Source organism: Oryzias latipes, chromosome 3, assembly GCF_053564925.1.
Source record: "Oryzias latipes strain Hd-rR chromosome 3, Olatipes_Hd-rR_3.1".
Classification (NCBI taxonomy): domain Eukaryota; kingdom Metazoa; phylum Chordata; class Actinopteri; order Beloniformes; family Adrianichthyidae; genus Oryzias; species Oryzias latipes.
In genome coordinates, this window is record NC_136239.1 from 20795944 (window position 1) to 20810403 (window position 14460).

Sequence of the window (14460 nt, forward strand, 5' to 3'; positions counted from 1 at the left end):
CAACATTCCTGGCTCCTCCCGTGAGGAATACAAAATAAATGGATTGACTTTTAGACAACCAACAGTTTTCTTTCATAATTACTAATTATCATGAGTGCTCTCCAAAGCACTTTGTATGAATGGCCATGGAACCCCGCCCCCCCACCACCACCTCTTCTCTTTATGATGGGATTGGTCGTGTTTTTCAAGGACGTCGGAAAGGTCGGCGACGGAGAAGCGAGGAGATGCATATTATGGGTGGGGCACTTGCGTCATTTTTCCGCATCAGAACTGGCAAAACTCACGACAGTAGTCACCAGTAAAAAGGCACACTCTGTTCTTGCTTGGCCCCACCCTGGGCCATCTTCTCTGCTTGGCCATCAGCAGCCCCACCCCAGGCCCATGTGGCTCCACCCCAAGTCCAAGACCAGTAAGAGTACAGCACTTAAAGTAAATAAGCAGAGAGGGGAGAGCTATTTTAAGAGACTGTCTTTCAGCATGGACAAGGAGGGGGACAAAGACGCAAGCCAAGCGAATTGTAATGTCGGTCACGTCTTCTGACATGTTCTCTCTCAGTCCACCGTCCAGTAAGCTGAAGGCCCCGAAAGACAAGAAACAGCTTGGACCAGCATATTCAGTCTTTTTTTAAAGGAAAATGGTTTAGAAAGAGCAGAATTGTTCTATTAAATCCTATAAACCAGCCTTTATCTTTGAATTGCAAACATTAAAATTATTTGGATAAACTTTAAAATTCCATGAGGTAAAGGTCTTAAAAAAAACTTACGATAGATAAAAGTGAATTGAATCAAAGCACCTTTTACTTCACAAATGTCAGTTTTTTTCCCCATTTTATTTCTTCTTCACTCTTTTTACATCAAAAATAAATAAACATTTAAGTAGTTACCTATATGATTTTCCTCACACTGCATCTTCTTTTTTTTGTATCTTCACATATATACAAATAAACACATCACAGAGAATGTAATCCCCCTCTTGCCAATCAAACACCACCAAAATGCGAGCCAGAGGCACCTTGTCCTGCAACGGCGAAACTTTGCCAAAACACAAACCGAAGAGAATCATCAGCAGCAAATATTCTGTCCCATCTATATACTCTGCGCTTCATCAGAGCTTACATTCAAGTCCTTTTGTATTGCAGTCTGACCAGATTCTGGTCAGAACGGCTAAATATTTCTTTAATAAGATCATTAAGGCAGTTCAATGGAAGATAATTGATAAACACGAAGTTACACCAATGCTTTAAAACTGTCTCTATTTCTGATGGTCAAAGAGAAGATCAGGCTGTACCTTAAATGTCAGCTACCATCATTACTGCTTATACATTTAGCATGATGCGTAGATTTTTTTTTCTTGATTCACAGAATTATAAATATTATAATTGGTTATGCAAAAGGATGAATGGCTCTCTATTCATTTAAATAAAATTGATATGCCAGTGCTTACTTATCATTTTCTGCTGTTTCAAAAACAATAAAACCACAGTACAAGACTAAAAGCATGACTAAGTGTTTTTTCTTCCACATAATGTTGATTGTGCCGTCTGTCATGTCTTTTAACTTTCTATGAACAGCCAAATATTAAGGATATTTGATCTTTTTTTTTTTACTTGTAACTTTAGGTTGACCTCATCTTTTTTAGTAGTTAATATAGGTAAACAGACATTACAACCAACTAACTACAAATATTAGGAGTGCATGTGTGAGTGTGTGTTGCTTTACTTCACAGAAAGACAGCTCATGTCTGGACAATCAGCAAGCTGCTACACTAAAACTCCTGACACGTTATCCAGTCGGTCAGGATGTGGAAGTTCTTTTATCGTTCCAAGAATTCCTAGGTTTGTGGCTTGATGATTGATGATAGACAGTTCAGTACGACTTTCCTTTTGTTTTCAAATAATTTCCAGGCTTCATCATTCCTCATTATGGTGGGATGAGTCAGGGCTGGACTCCTCGTCTTCCTCCTCGACAGTTTCTGTTGGCAGTGTGTCGCGGCGTGTAAAGGCAGCTGCCAAGGTCACACTCAGCCGTGGTCTGACGGGCGCCATTTCTGACAACCCGATGTTGTTACTACGGGTTACAAGAGTTGTCTTATCCATTATTTCTCCACTGTGCCTGGACACCACAGCGTCGAGAAAGTCGTATTTGTGGGAAATCTTACCACTTTCGAACAGGTACTTTGCCAGGTGCGAAAAAATGAAGTTCGCCACAAAGGAAGCCACCATGGAGACAGTCTTAAAAGGGAACCTTTGCTTCACGAAATCCTCAATTATTCCTGTTTCCTGGTGTATCTGCTTCTCAATAATCCAGCCGGGGTAGTAAATAAAGGGAGGCAGCCTCAGGTACGGTTCACCTCCACCTATGCGCAGCACCAAACCGAACAGGTAAGCAGCCACTGAGCCGTACGTGTTGGTGCCTTTGACGAACAGCACACTGAGCAGCTGGGGGAAGATGATGACGTAAACAAGGTCTGAGCTCAAGTACCAGAGGCCATAAACTGTGCCAGTAACCAGCGCCATCATGGTGGCAAGACCGCCAAATACAAAGATAGTGATTCGCATCACCCAAACAATTTCTCGATCAGAGGCCTAAGAAGACAGAGGAGAGAAAAACAAATGAAAGCACATGAAAGTACAAAGTCACGCAACTTCAAAAATGTATTTGAACGTTGGATGTAATTACCGACTGTCTGAAAGCTAGCTGGTAGATGTTTCTGGCAAACATGGAGCTTGCTGAAAGGATGGAGGAGTCTGCAGACGACATGACAGCCGCAGAAACGGCACCCAGACCAAAGAAAGAGACAAATGGCGGACAAAGGTGTTGGAGCACAATGGGGAGAATCATGTCGGCCTGATCCTTATCTTTGGGAGCAATGCTGCCATAACTTGTCTGGTTCCAATCTAGTCAAGAAGGAAGTAAAAAGCCCAGAACATGAGGAATGTAAATTAATTAAATGAATATCAAGAAAATTATGCTGTGACATTTGAAACGGTCGACTGTTCCCAAATTGAAGCTAATTAAACTTCACCTTAAAGCTGGAGGCTTAAACTTTTTTTTACTTTTATAGAAAGCAAAACAAAGTCAACAGGGTACTAATATTGATATTTCGGCAATTGTTCTCCATTAATTCAATTCCTCAAATAAAAAGTTTTTTGTTTACTTGTTTAATAAGGAATCTGATGCCAAAAAAACCTGGATATCACAACACTAATTTGGTCCCTTGCCTCCCTCTAATGTAATATTTACACAACCAGCATGGTTATTAAATGGATTCCTTCATTATGGATGAAGTGAACCAGCTGCTATTTACCAGGTTTTCTCAGATCTAAGGGCAACAAGGACCCATCTGGAGCCCCCCCTAAAAACAAGCATGTACATAAACAACACAAATCCTGCACGTGTGTTCACACGTCTCTAACCTGTGGAAGCTCCGATAGCTCCGATGAGAACGGAGGGCACAGCCATGATAAGGCACCCAAAGGCAGCCAGGAAGGAGAGGACCTGAGCATAGGTGGCAGATGAGGCTGATAGAACTCTCTGGAAGTACACTTGCCAGGGGATTCCTCCCAGCATCTGCAGCAATTATCAAAGATATTTTAAAGGAATCCAACAATTAAAAGAAAATGCCTTATTTTCACAAACCAGCATGCAAATGAAGGATTTTAAAAGTCACATCCTTAGAGGTTTGACTGATCAGAACATGAACTAATGAATTGGCTACTAATCAACAACCATGTTTCTCTTACTCTAAGGTTATGGGAGTGTTATGAAACATGAAAAACTGCTGTACCAGGAGGCAGAAGTTGTCGATCCAGACCCATATGTCATCTTTGTTGATGCTGCCTTTCCAAGGAGCCTGATGAACCTTCTTCACTGCACTAACAGTGATGTCTGACACCGCCGGGTTGGTCAAAGCGAAAGGGACACTGATCCACTATAGACCAACAAGATAATATTTGTTAATGAAGTTTAAACAATAAATTGTAGAATTTGTTTTTAATTGTAAATTCCCATAGGCACAAGAAGTTAAAGGGCTGGTTAAGGATTAGAAATAAAAAAAGGGTAACCTTAAAAAATAACATTTATTTATGCTGCCAAGACAAAACAAAACAAAGAAATAAAGCTTGTTCCTTGGAAAAAAAAAGTTTTAGAATAGATGTAATAAAAAAGGATATTTTAACTTACCAGGCCAAGAAATATACAAAAGAGCTGGACTACATCGGTGTAGGCCACTGAGTAAAGTCCTCCAACCAGGGTGTAAAAGATCGCAATGAGCGCAGATATAATGACTGACATCTTAATATTGATGTCCACGATGACGCTCAGAGTAGCACCTACAAGGCCAGGACAAAATGAGCACTGTAGCATTAACTCCAAAACATTCAGATCTTTTGCAAAAAAAATAAATACATATTTATATATTGTTTTATTTTGAAGGAGGGAGAAGGTCAAAAGTTTCTACTCACCAAGTGCATTCAAGATGGCAGCAGACCAGAAAATCTCTCCCATAAGTGCAGGTATGAAGAGAAGGCCACCCATGCGTTTTCCATACAGCTGCTGAAATGGGTCCAGCATGGTGACGTAACCACGAGAGCGCATGGGCTTTGCAAAGAACAGGCCACCTGAATGAAAGAGGGGAAAACTGAGAAAATCAGGAACAAGGGCCAATATATGAGGGCAAAGAAATACAACGTAAATCAACAAAAATCATGGGACAAATACGTCTGACATATATTTTAATTGGCATTTGGCACAATCTATTTGTGTTAAATTACTCTATGTGCTTGAACAAATATGCTCATTCTCATTCTTTATTGTTTCTAACTTGAATGTTACACCACTCACCCACAACCAGACTGAGGGCATATCCAAAGGGGGCTTGAGCCCAAGCCAAACCATATTCTGGAAGATACACATACTCAGCTGTGCCATTGATGTAGCCTCCTCCAACCCAGGTTGCTGGAAATAACAAAACAGAGATAAATAAAATTAGAAGAAATTATGGCCTAAACATTTTTTTGTCCTGGAAATAACTTTATGTAAAACTTTTCTCTCATAAGCAAGCAGCCTCTATGGTGTGTATCGATGTCTCTTTTCAACTGAACTGTTTAGGAAAGCTGAATTTCACCTGTCATGGTGAATCCTCCGACAAACAACCCAATGTCTCTCCCTCCGACCATGATGGTTTCGCTGCGGTCGGTGCCCTCCGCCTCTCCAGAGTGCTTGTTTTTCCATGCCGCCCAGATGCCGACGACCAGGATCAGCAGGTAAAAGATAGCAATAGCCACAAGTCCCTCCACATGGATGGTCATTGTTGCGGTGTTCTCCTGCTAGGAACTGGAAGGCATGAAGACCTAAAAGGGTAAAAAGGAAAAAGAAAAAGCATTTTGATGAGAAAAATGACAAGAAAAAAAAAGTTTAAAAAAAACAAACGTTTTAGGACTTTCTGAATTTCAACTCAAGCACCCTTCTCTTGTTCAAGTAAGACATTTTTCGTGTTGTCTTTGGATTAAATATGACTGAGGAAACCTTAATTTGGTGTCTAATGAAAAATCAGTCACAATAGAATCCTGAAATCCTAAATTGTTGCACACTGCATTTTGTGGAAGTGTGGAAACTGGAGTTATAATCAATTTCCAACAACAACAAAAACCAATTTTTTATACCCAAATTAACGAACCTCATTGTTTGTTCGTAACGTCCGTGCGTAAAAAAAGGCATGCGTGAAGTCAATACATACTTTTTCCTTTACTTTGATTTTTAACTAATTAAATGGGCAACAGATACAACATAAAAGCAAAACTAGAATCCCTGATAAAACGAAGAAAAAACATATTAACCATGTGTGTGCATAAAAAACCTTTAAGGACATCCGAAACATACCTTAAAAAAGTCCAGTCATGTGCTGAAATACTCTAAGAGAAGAGGTATCATCACGATGTCAGGTTTGTTAAAATGAAGAAGAATCCTCGCTCCCCACTTGCGTTGCGAGGTCTGGTGAAATAAAAATGTCAGAATCGGTCCTGCTGGTGCTGGTGGGGTCTCTGGACACTTTGGGATTCTTTTAAGAGGGGGGGATGCCGTCAGAGGACCGGAGCGCGCGTCAGAGAGAACCAAACGTCCCCTATAATGAGCACCTTAACTTTCATATAGGCACGTCAGAGAGCATCAGCTGATCAGAGTTGTCGGAGGAGGGGGTATTTTCTATTTGAAAGTCCATTACTAAAAGCTCTGCGTTGTATAGTCACCATTTTTATGTGTGGATTTATGCTTTGTGAAATATCTGCTCCTCAAAACTTTGCGTAAAATGAGCCGAACTGCGCCGTAAGACAACCATGCAGTATTTTATCAACTATAATTTTTGCCGCACAACTGCAGCTGTTTTGGCTGTGCACAAATTTTGACTGTGATTGTGCTGATTCATTGTGCTAAATCAGTTGCGCATTTTAAGTAAATGATGCACTTTCCTTCCTTTTTGGGCGGTGTGACATTTGCAGTCCTGAAGAACACCCCCATCCACCACCCACCCACCCACCTAAAAGCAATTAGAACATACTCAAACGTGTCTGCCACTTCCTGTCACGATAATATCAGGGAGTTGTGCCTACTTAATGGCCACCTCCGCCTGAAGAGATTTAATCTGGACTACTTCACTTGTCAAAACCGACTGCCATCCAATTAGGATGGTTCTTGAAGAGCATGTGGAGGGATTTAATGATACAGGCTCTTTTTGGAGAAGCTCCTTCCTTCTCTGCGCCACCACCGCACACACAGAATAAAAATGTAGATCTACGGGGAAAAATATTTTGCACAACAGGACAGGGTGATGAGTTCATTAAGACTACTTTACGCACACAGCGCCCTCTGTTGGTAAAGTGGAGGGATGTTTCAGCACCGAGGACAGAGGCAAGGACGGTTAAGTTTCTCCTGTTTAATTTTCCCCTTTTTAATTTCAATCATTTTCAATCATATTTATGTATATATAATAAAAGTGGAAATGTATAAGATCATAATGTTACTATCCGAAACAAATAATAAAATTAATACATTTCAATGTCTTCATCTAAATAAGTTCATGTTAAAATGAAAATGTTTGCAAGTGTTTAAGGAGTATATTTAAGGTCATAAATCTTTTGTTTGTTCACTTTATCATAACTATTACTATTTTTTTAATATCACTCAATGATAGACAATGTGTAATTACTGTGTAATACACAATGTGTAATACTTATTTTAAAATATTTTTATGAAAATGCCAAAATTAAGGATGACATTCATTCTCCTATTTTACTGTGTCAATAAAAACAACATGTAGAGTCAATATTTGGTTTTTATTTTTACATTTTGTAAGAGTGAAGTAACATCCCACCACTCTGAAGTTGTAATTCTTGTAGCCACGGTACAGTCTTCTGAAAATGAATCACATCGAAGAGCGGGATGCACTGGCTTTAACACTGAGAGAGTTGATTCTTTGTGTTATGCATGCTTGTCATTAATTATACTTTATTTTATTTTATGAAGTCACGTTCAGCACTTCACCCAGCATGGTTTATTTTTATTTATTCATGTTTTATTTTTACTACTTTACTTTACAGTTACTGGATTCAAATTGACTGATTTGTGATTTTGTTGGACATTTGACAAGCAACCCTGTTAAATACTGATGCCAAAGCATAAACATTGGGAACACAGCTGGAAAGCCTTATAAGTCTCTGTTGGACAGATGGCAGCGTACGACCTAGAATACCCGTCTAATCAAACACTAAAAGTAATTCATCTAGTAATACAAATTCCATGTTCTATATAGATTATTTGATTAAACTTCAATAAAGAGCATCTAAATTTTAAAAAAATCTATCTATCTATCTATCTATCTATCTATCTATCTATCTATCTATCTATCTATCTATCTATCTATCTATCTATCTATCTATCTATCTATCTATCTATCTATCTATCTATCTATCTATCTATCTATCTATCTATCTATCTATCTATACATATATATGTAGGTGTTTAATGAAGTTATGACAGCAGTAATCTCGATGTGACTATGTAAATAATGAAATGTTCAGAGCTCCAGTCCTGGAGGTCTAATGAGCAGCTGTTGCTGGCAGGATGTTTGGAAGAAAGATGAGATGGAGATATAAAATGAAGCAGATGGAAAAGAAGCCAGATAAGACTGTTCATGTTGAAATTCCAACAACTATTAAAAATAACCATGGATGCATCATATACATAACGTCAAACACTGCACTCTGAGTATTTGCCTTTTTTGTGAAATTTAGAAACTGTAATTAGCAACAATAACCAAACCATAGTGTGATGGGGAAACAAGCCTACAGATTCTCTGACCCTGAAGTGAACATATAATTATAAAACCTCTATATGGAACCTACTATAGCTTCATGCTCCCTCCCATTCACTTTTATGTTATGTTTTATATTCTTTAACTGTACTAAATAGCTCAACAAAATAGAAAAAAAAACTTGTGACTTTACCTCTTCTCTTCTACTCTCGAAGGTGCAGTAGTGCTGTTTAACTTCACCATGTTTCTCCTATAGATATTGTGCTGAAACATGTTACAAAGTTGTATTTGGTTGGTCTACAAGATCAACTACCACCTTAAACTCTAACACAATAAAATACTTTATTGAACTGATAGGAGTAGAAAAAAAAAAAAAACTTTTATTTACTATTGCCTGCACTTAGTATGTTATTCTAACATTTGCTAACTTCAGCATCTAAAGAATCTCCCCCTTTTTTTTAAAATATATATTATGGATATTTTTAGAAAGTGCTGTTTTATATGATGCAAGTTGCAGAGAGAAAATCAAGTTTTTCAGAAAAGTGTACAATGAATCAGCAGACCATTGCAAACAGGTGATGAAAACTGAAAAAGGTATAAGATGTGCTGACAGTTGGTCTTTTGCTGTAAAAGTGAATAGTGAATATTTTAAAACAAAATGAGTATAAAGCTGCTCAGTCAAAATAACACGACCTAAACCTTTGACCAGGATGTTACTGGTTCATGGATTTTGACTTATTTTTATTTCTTTATTTAACAATTACAATAAATTAAACCAATGTGAGTACATGACAAAAACACCTTTTACCTTCAGAAACTCAAAAAAAAATGATAAAGAAAGAAATGTAGTTTTCCCCTCTAATATGGATAAATTATATAAAGACTTCAGTCAAATAACTGTATCAATGACCATGGGAAAATAAAACAATGGTAAAAAATGTACTGGAAAGAGAAAACTTTTTATTCCCAAACTAACAAATATTATGAATTTTTACAGCATATTAAGCAATTGAAATTCAGTAAAAACACTTAGTCACAAGTAAGATATATAAAACATTGCTATCTCAGAGTTGATTCAGTCCTATAGCTGCAGCTATGACTACAGAAAAGCTGAGGAGCCTGATCCAAAAAGAATACATGTCATATTAGATGTTTCAGTAATAGTCTGTTAAGCTTCAAAACAAAATGAACTGGAATGAAATAACCTTTGCTCTATTAGTAGAAAAATTAAAGAAAGAAAAACAACAAAAAAATGAACTACTCACAATTAAACTGAAATAATACTGAGCGTATATATGGCCTGATAAAAGCATGACTGGCAAAGGATCTTTACAGTGATGTCAGCTGAACAGTTTTTGAATTGAAAAGTGAATCATTTTGCAGCACTGTGCTTTAAAATCTATAAATGCTATAAAAGTACAGTGATAATCTACTGTTACTTTGAGAAAAAAAAGGGCTTAACAAAAACCAAAAGTGTCATTTTTTAGCACATTCAAACTAATCTAAATCAAAGAAAGTTCAACTATTACTGACTTTTCCTCAAAGCAGCTACAGTTAACAAAGATCCCTCATATTTAAATACAGTCAGAGCAATAAAGAGCAAGGGAAACTGAAACTTTGGTAACAAAATAAAAGCTTGTGTCAACAAAAAGCCAATCATTTGTATGGAATTGCTGCAGCTCCTGCAGGATGGTTCCTCCTCATGCTCTCATGTTCTCATTTGTTTGATTTGATCTGTAAAAAAATGTAAAAACAAAAAAAAAAAAACATGTTTATTTTTAATAATCAGTAAAACAGCGTGCAGGTTTCACTGGTGGTATCAGGAAGGAGAACACACAGATTAGTCAAACTATCTGGTTTACATTGACTGCAGGAGTAGGCTAAGAACTTCTTCTGGAGTTGTCTGACTCCATGTTCAACAATGTACATTAAGAATGAGACCAAAAGCAATTCTCTGCAGAAATTAGCAGTTCATATTTCAGTATCGCCCTCAGAGACTTGATCAGAAAGAATAAGAACAAGTAGTGGATTTCAGGTATTTTAAAGTTATTATTATTTTAAAAAATTACTGTGAGTCACTAGTCTAGCAAAATCACAATAGTCCAGGTGAGGCTGAGAGGTTAGTGTACAGAAAAACAATGAGCAACACGACACTTGACAACATTCAGTACTCACTGTATAATTTGATCTACAGAGGATTGTGAGTGAAAGCATCAAACAAAAAAGACAAAAGTGGAACACTGATCTTAAGCAGAGAATCAGTTATCGCAGTTAAAACAGAATCTAGTTGGAATCTAGTTAATTAAGTAATGCAAACCCTTCATAGTAAATAATTTGGACAAGTAATGATTAAAAGTGTTTCTTAAACTGTCTTTATTTTTGGTCTTCCTTGACATCTGTTTTAGGATGACCAAAAAAAGCAACATTTGACTAAATGGATAGCTGGAAAAAAAGTGTTCTAAACAGATCTGAAATATTCTGGGTTTAAAATGTGTTCAATATTTCCATCTAATTAGTATTTAAGACAAAATGCTGGCACCAGAATACAAAGACACTGAGAACACAAGTGCATGTCAGTCTCGGTGCTCCACACTCTCACTGTCGTGCACATCAGTTGTCGTACCTTGTAACCAGTCGACACCCTCCTGTAAACCTTCTCCCTTCAGAGCATCAGTGGCACTGAAACAAGGAATCACACATCTCACTGACACTAAAGAGGTGTACATGCTTTACTGAAAGGGTTTGGAGGATTCACACACTGATCATTTTTCTTCCCAGGTTTCTCTAGAACCTTTTTCTGGTTTTATGTTCATTGTTCAACTTTCGTTTTTAGGCTTTATCCAATCAGTTGTGTTTCTTTGTCAACAGTTTGCTTATAAACTTAGTAACTCATCCTTTACTGATTTGTGAAAAACAAACGAATTCTGAATATTTTGAAGATGGTTTGAATATTTTCAAAAACATATTTGCAAAAACATGCACTTGAAGCGCCTTTATCATGCTTTTCTTACGTCTTTCAGAGTAAATTATGTCCATATACATGTTAATATATCCCCTTTGGCACACAAAAGAACACATCTTTTTATTAAATGTGAATTATTTTTGCAGCTCATTTTCCAAACAAATTTCATGACGTCATCCTAGAGCTGGCCTCGGCAGCGTGTCTGCGTTTCTCCTACGAAAACAAACGACATCCGAACTTTTGCAAAGGTGGATGTGGATATTGTGGAGCCTTACAAATATGTTTTGCCAAACCCCCCCAGAAAGTGTGTGTGTTAGTCTGGGGGCAGTGCCGCAGCACAGACTCTTCCTGGCAGGGGCTGTTCTCACTGGTCTACGTGGTCTATGGGAGAACCCGCTCGTTTTTGTGGATTGGGAGGGGCTGCTGCTCGGAGCGCAGGTTTTTAGAGGAATACTCAGAAATGTGTGAATGGATCAAAATACCACTTAAGAGTTTCTTTTAGTGAGGAATGAACATTATAATACACTTAAAAGCTCAAAAAGTTGATTTTGCATGATATAGGCCCTTTAATAAGGTAAAGCAATGGTATGCAAGCACAGGAACTGATGTGCGACTTCATACCAGATGTGCCATGGTTTGTCTTTGATGTAGTCCAAGCAGAGCAGCTGTGAGACCTTGACAGAAGACAGAGCATCCCTGACATCCATCTTGTTAGCGAAAAACAATATGGGTATCCTCCGGTGTTTGATGTCTGCAAAAAGACAGAATAAATGTCAGGTTCGGATTTCAGAAAAAACTTTTTCAAACTTATGTGACAAAAAATAGCTTCTTGCACATAGACAAGTGTCAAGTCAGCTTGTAAATGTAAGAAACGTTCATTGTTTTAGTCATTAAAATGCTTTAAGAAGTGAATTTAAATTTAGAGTCTCGCGTAACGAGTAGAGAAGGTTTAGAAACACAAGCTTACCAGGATGATTTAGTAATGTGTCCAACTCCTCTTTAGCCACTACCATCCTCAGTTTGTCTGCACTATCAATGACAAATATGATAGCCTGACCTTCCCTGGGAGAAAATTTAAGTCATTAACACACATATTGAAAAGAATATTGGCAAAAAAGATCAAGAGTACTAACTTGTAGTAGTGTTCCCAAAGATTTCTGTATCTGCCTTGACCGGACATGTCAAAGACTGTGAAAGAAAGGCTTAAAAGAGAAGAGAAATTGTCACAATTGTAAATTGCATTTAATAATGTAAAAATAATAATCATTAGTATGTCTAAAGATGTAATCAACAGAGAAAAAAGTAAAATAAAGTCAACTTAAAATGTTATCAATTACATTTTCAATTCAAAATACAATGAACAGCTACCTGGATGTTTTAAACTTCTCTATATTGAAGCCAATTGTTGGAACGATGTCTTGAACCTGAGCCTGAAAGAAAAGGCAGCAAATGAGAGCACATCATTAAAATAAGAAGGTTATACTTTTAAAAATTGTTATTGAGAAAGGGGCTGCAGCTGTCATTTGTTTTACAAGGGATGTAGTCACTAATAAACAGGACTAATGCTACAGAATACAGAATGTGTAGTTAAAATGAAATGACTTACATTAGAGGGTTTTAGTTTGTTGATGATGGTGGTTTTCCCACTGTTGTCCAGACCGAGACATAGAACGTTGACCTCCTTCTTTAACCCCAGCCATCCGACCAGCTTGTCAAACAGCCCCATTGACTAGCAAGCAATCATCAGTCGTGTGTCTAATCTTCAAAATAGAGAACACATGATGTCGTTTTTGAAGTCATTAAATAGTCAAAATGTTACCTCAAATGTTTGTTTTTCTTCAGCTTTAAAATAAAAAAAATAAAAAAACTTGCATGTTCTGTAGTGCAAACTTTCCAGCTGAATGTAAAAGAAATGACCCCCCCCCCCCAAAAAAAAATACGACTTATCCATCTATAATCTATCTATATGTATGAACATGTAGGACCTTCATACCATTACTTACAATAAAAATATATAATGATATACACAGTTCTTCCGTCAGTGTGTAGATATGTAATGTATTGCTAAAACAGTAAATATTTACTTTAATAATAATATTTAAATTAGACATGTCGACAGCAGTAATAAATGAGAGAAATCGGATATAAAACTTGTAGTCCTTTTGGTTAAATTAGCCGGTGGTCTTAGTGTTTTCTTGCAATTCTTTAATTAAAAGTTAGCTCCACATCACTCTCTGCTGTCATAACTTAAGGCTTTTCACGCGGTCAAACGTTTCGAGACGCGCTAACGGCTATTTAATCTCTTGTTCTTACACTTGCTAGCAACTCTAAGCTAACCTTAGCCTCTTTCACAACAATTACTTCAGCTTTCTATACCTTACTAGCTCTATTGAGGTTAAGCGGTCTTATTTAATTTACTGTTGCCTGCATAAAAATAAAACAAAAAGGGAAAAAAACACTCTGATTTTTACATGACAAAAATGGTAATATTAAATTAAAACGCTGCTTCTTCTGTTGCCTCTTTAGCTAGTGATCCTGTCAGAGTTTGGTAGTTATTATTTACTTTACCTGTAGTAGTTTCTCTAGATGGCTCTGCTTCGGTTGACGTTCTTAGATTCATTCGTCTATTTAACCAGCAGTGAACGGAGGTCTCATTCTTTTGTCGGATATTTACTCGTGCTCCGCAGTTCCCTGTTATTTACGCCGTGTTGCTATGAGACCGCAGGGCCGGCTCAAATCTGCCACCTAGGGTTGATCCAAGGACAAAACCTCAAATATCCAATCGGGGTTGCGGATGTGACGTCATCCAAGCTGTCGTCAAGCAACGGGAGTGCTGCTGTGCTGTGATTGGTTTGGAGACACCCGGCTGTGAAGGCGAAACGATAGGGTGGAAGACATTATTATTATTATTATATAAATATAATATAATATAATATAATATAATATAATATAATATAATATAATATAATATAATATAATATAATATAATATAATATAATATAATATAATATAATATAATGGCAAGGCAAGGCAAGGCAAGGCAAGTTTATTTGTATAGCACAATTCGTACACAAAGTAATTCAAGGTGCTTCACAAAACAGAAAAATGCATTAAAATCACAATAAATCATAGAAATAATCAACATAAAATTTACTTTAAAAGAAAAGGAAAAAAAAAAAAGATTTAAAAAGAAA

At 37.1% G+C, this 14460-nt stretch overlaps 2 protein-coding genes across 4 annotated transcripts; both read right to left on the bottom strand.

Annotated features, from left to right (window-relative positions):
* Positions 1-810: 810 nt before the first annotated feature.
* slc5a7a (solute carrier family 5 member 7a) lies at positions 811-6122 on the bottom strand. The gene is made up of 9 exons (XM_004067141.5): positions 5880-6122; positions 5125-5350; positions 4842-4955; positions 4463-4618; positions 4182-4330; positions 3787-3930; positions 3416-3569; positions 2679-2896; positions 811-2584 (listed from the first exon to the last, which is right to left on the bottom strand). Exons 2-9 carry the CDS (start codon positions 5306-5308, stop codon positions 1910-1912), a joined length of 1794 nt encoding a protein of 597 aa, XP_004067189.1. The 5' UTR covers positions 5309-5350; positions 5880-6122; the 3' UTR covers positions 811-1909.
* A 3120-nt stretch (positions 6123-9242) lies between these two features.
* On the bottom strand, positions 9243-14085 carry arl6 (ARF like GTPase 6). Of its 3 annotated transcripts, none has more exons than XM_023953409.2 (8): positions 13835-14085; positions 12873-13026; positions 12635-12696; positions 12400-12468; positions 12234-12328; positions 11888-12017; positions 10928-10983; positions 9243-10038 (listed from the first exon to the last, which is right to left on the bottom strand). In XM_023953409.2, the coding sequence occupies exons 2-8, from the start codon at positions 12990-12992 to the stop codon at positions 10013-10015; spliced, it is 558 nt and encodes a 185-aa protein (XP_023809177.1). In that variant the 5' UTR covers positions 12993-13026; positions 13835-14085; the 3' UTR covers positions 9243-10012. The 3 variants fall into 3 exon arrangements, with proteins under 3 accessions (XP_023809177.1, XP_078801267.1, XP_078801268.1); XM_078945141.1 differs by having other exon boundaries at positions 12873-13021; positions 13835-14038; XM_078945142.1 differs by lacking the exon at positions 10928-10983 and having other exon boundaries at positions 9899-10038; positions 13835-14070.
* Positions 14086-14460: the final 375 nt, after the last annotated feature.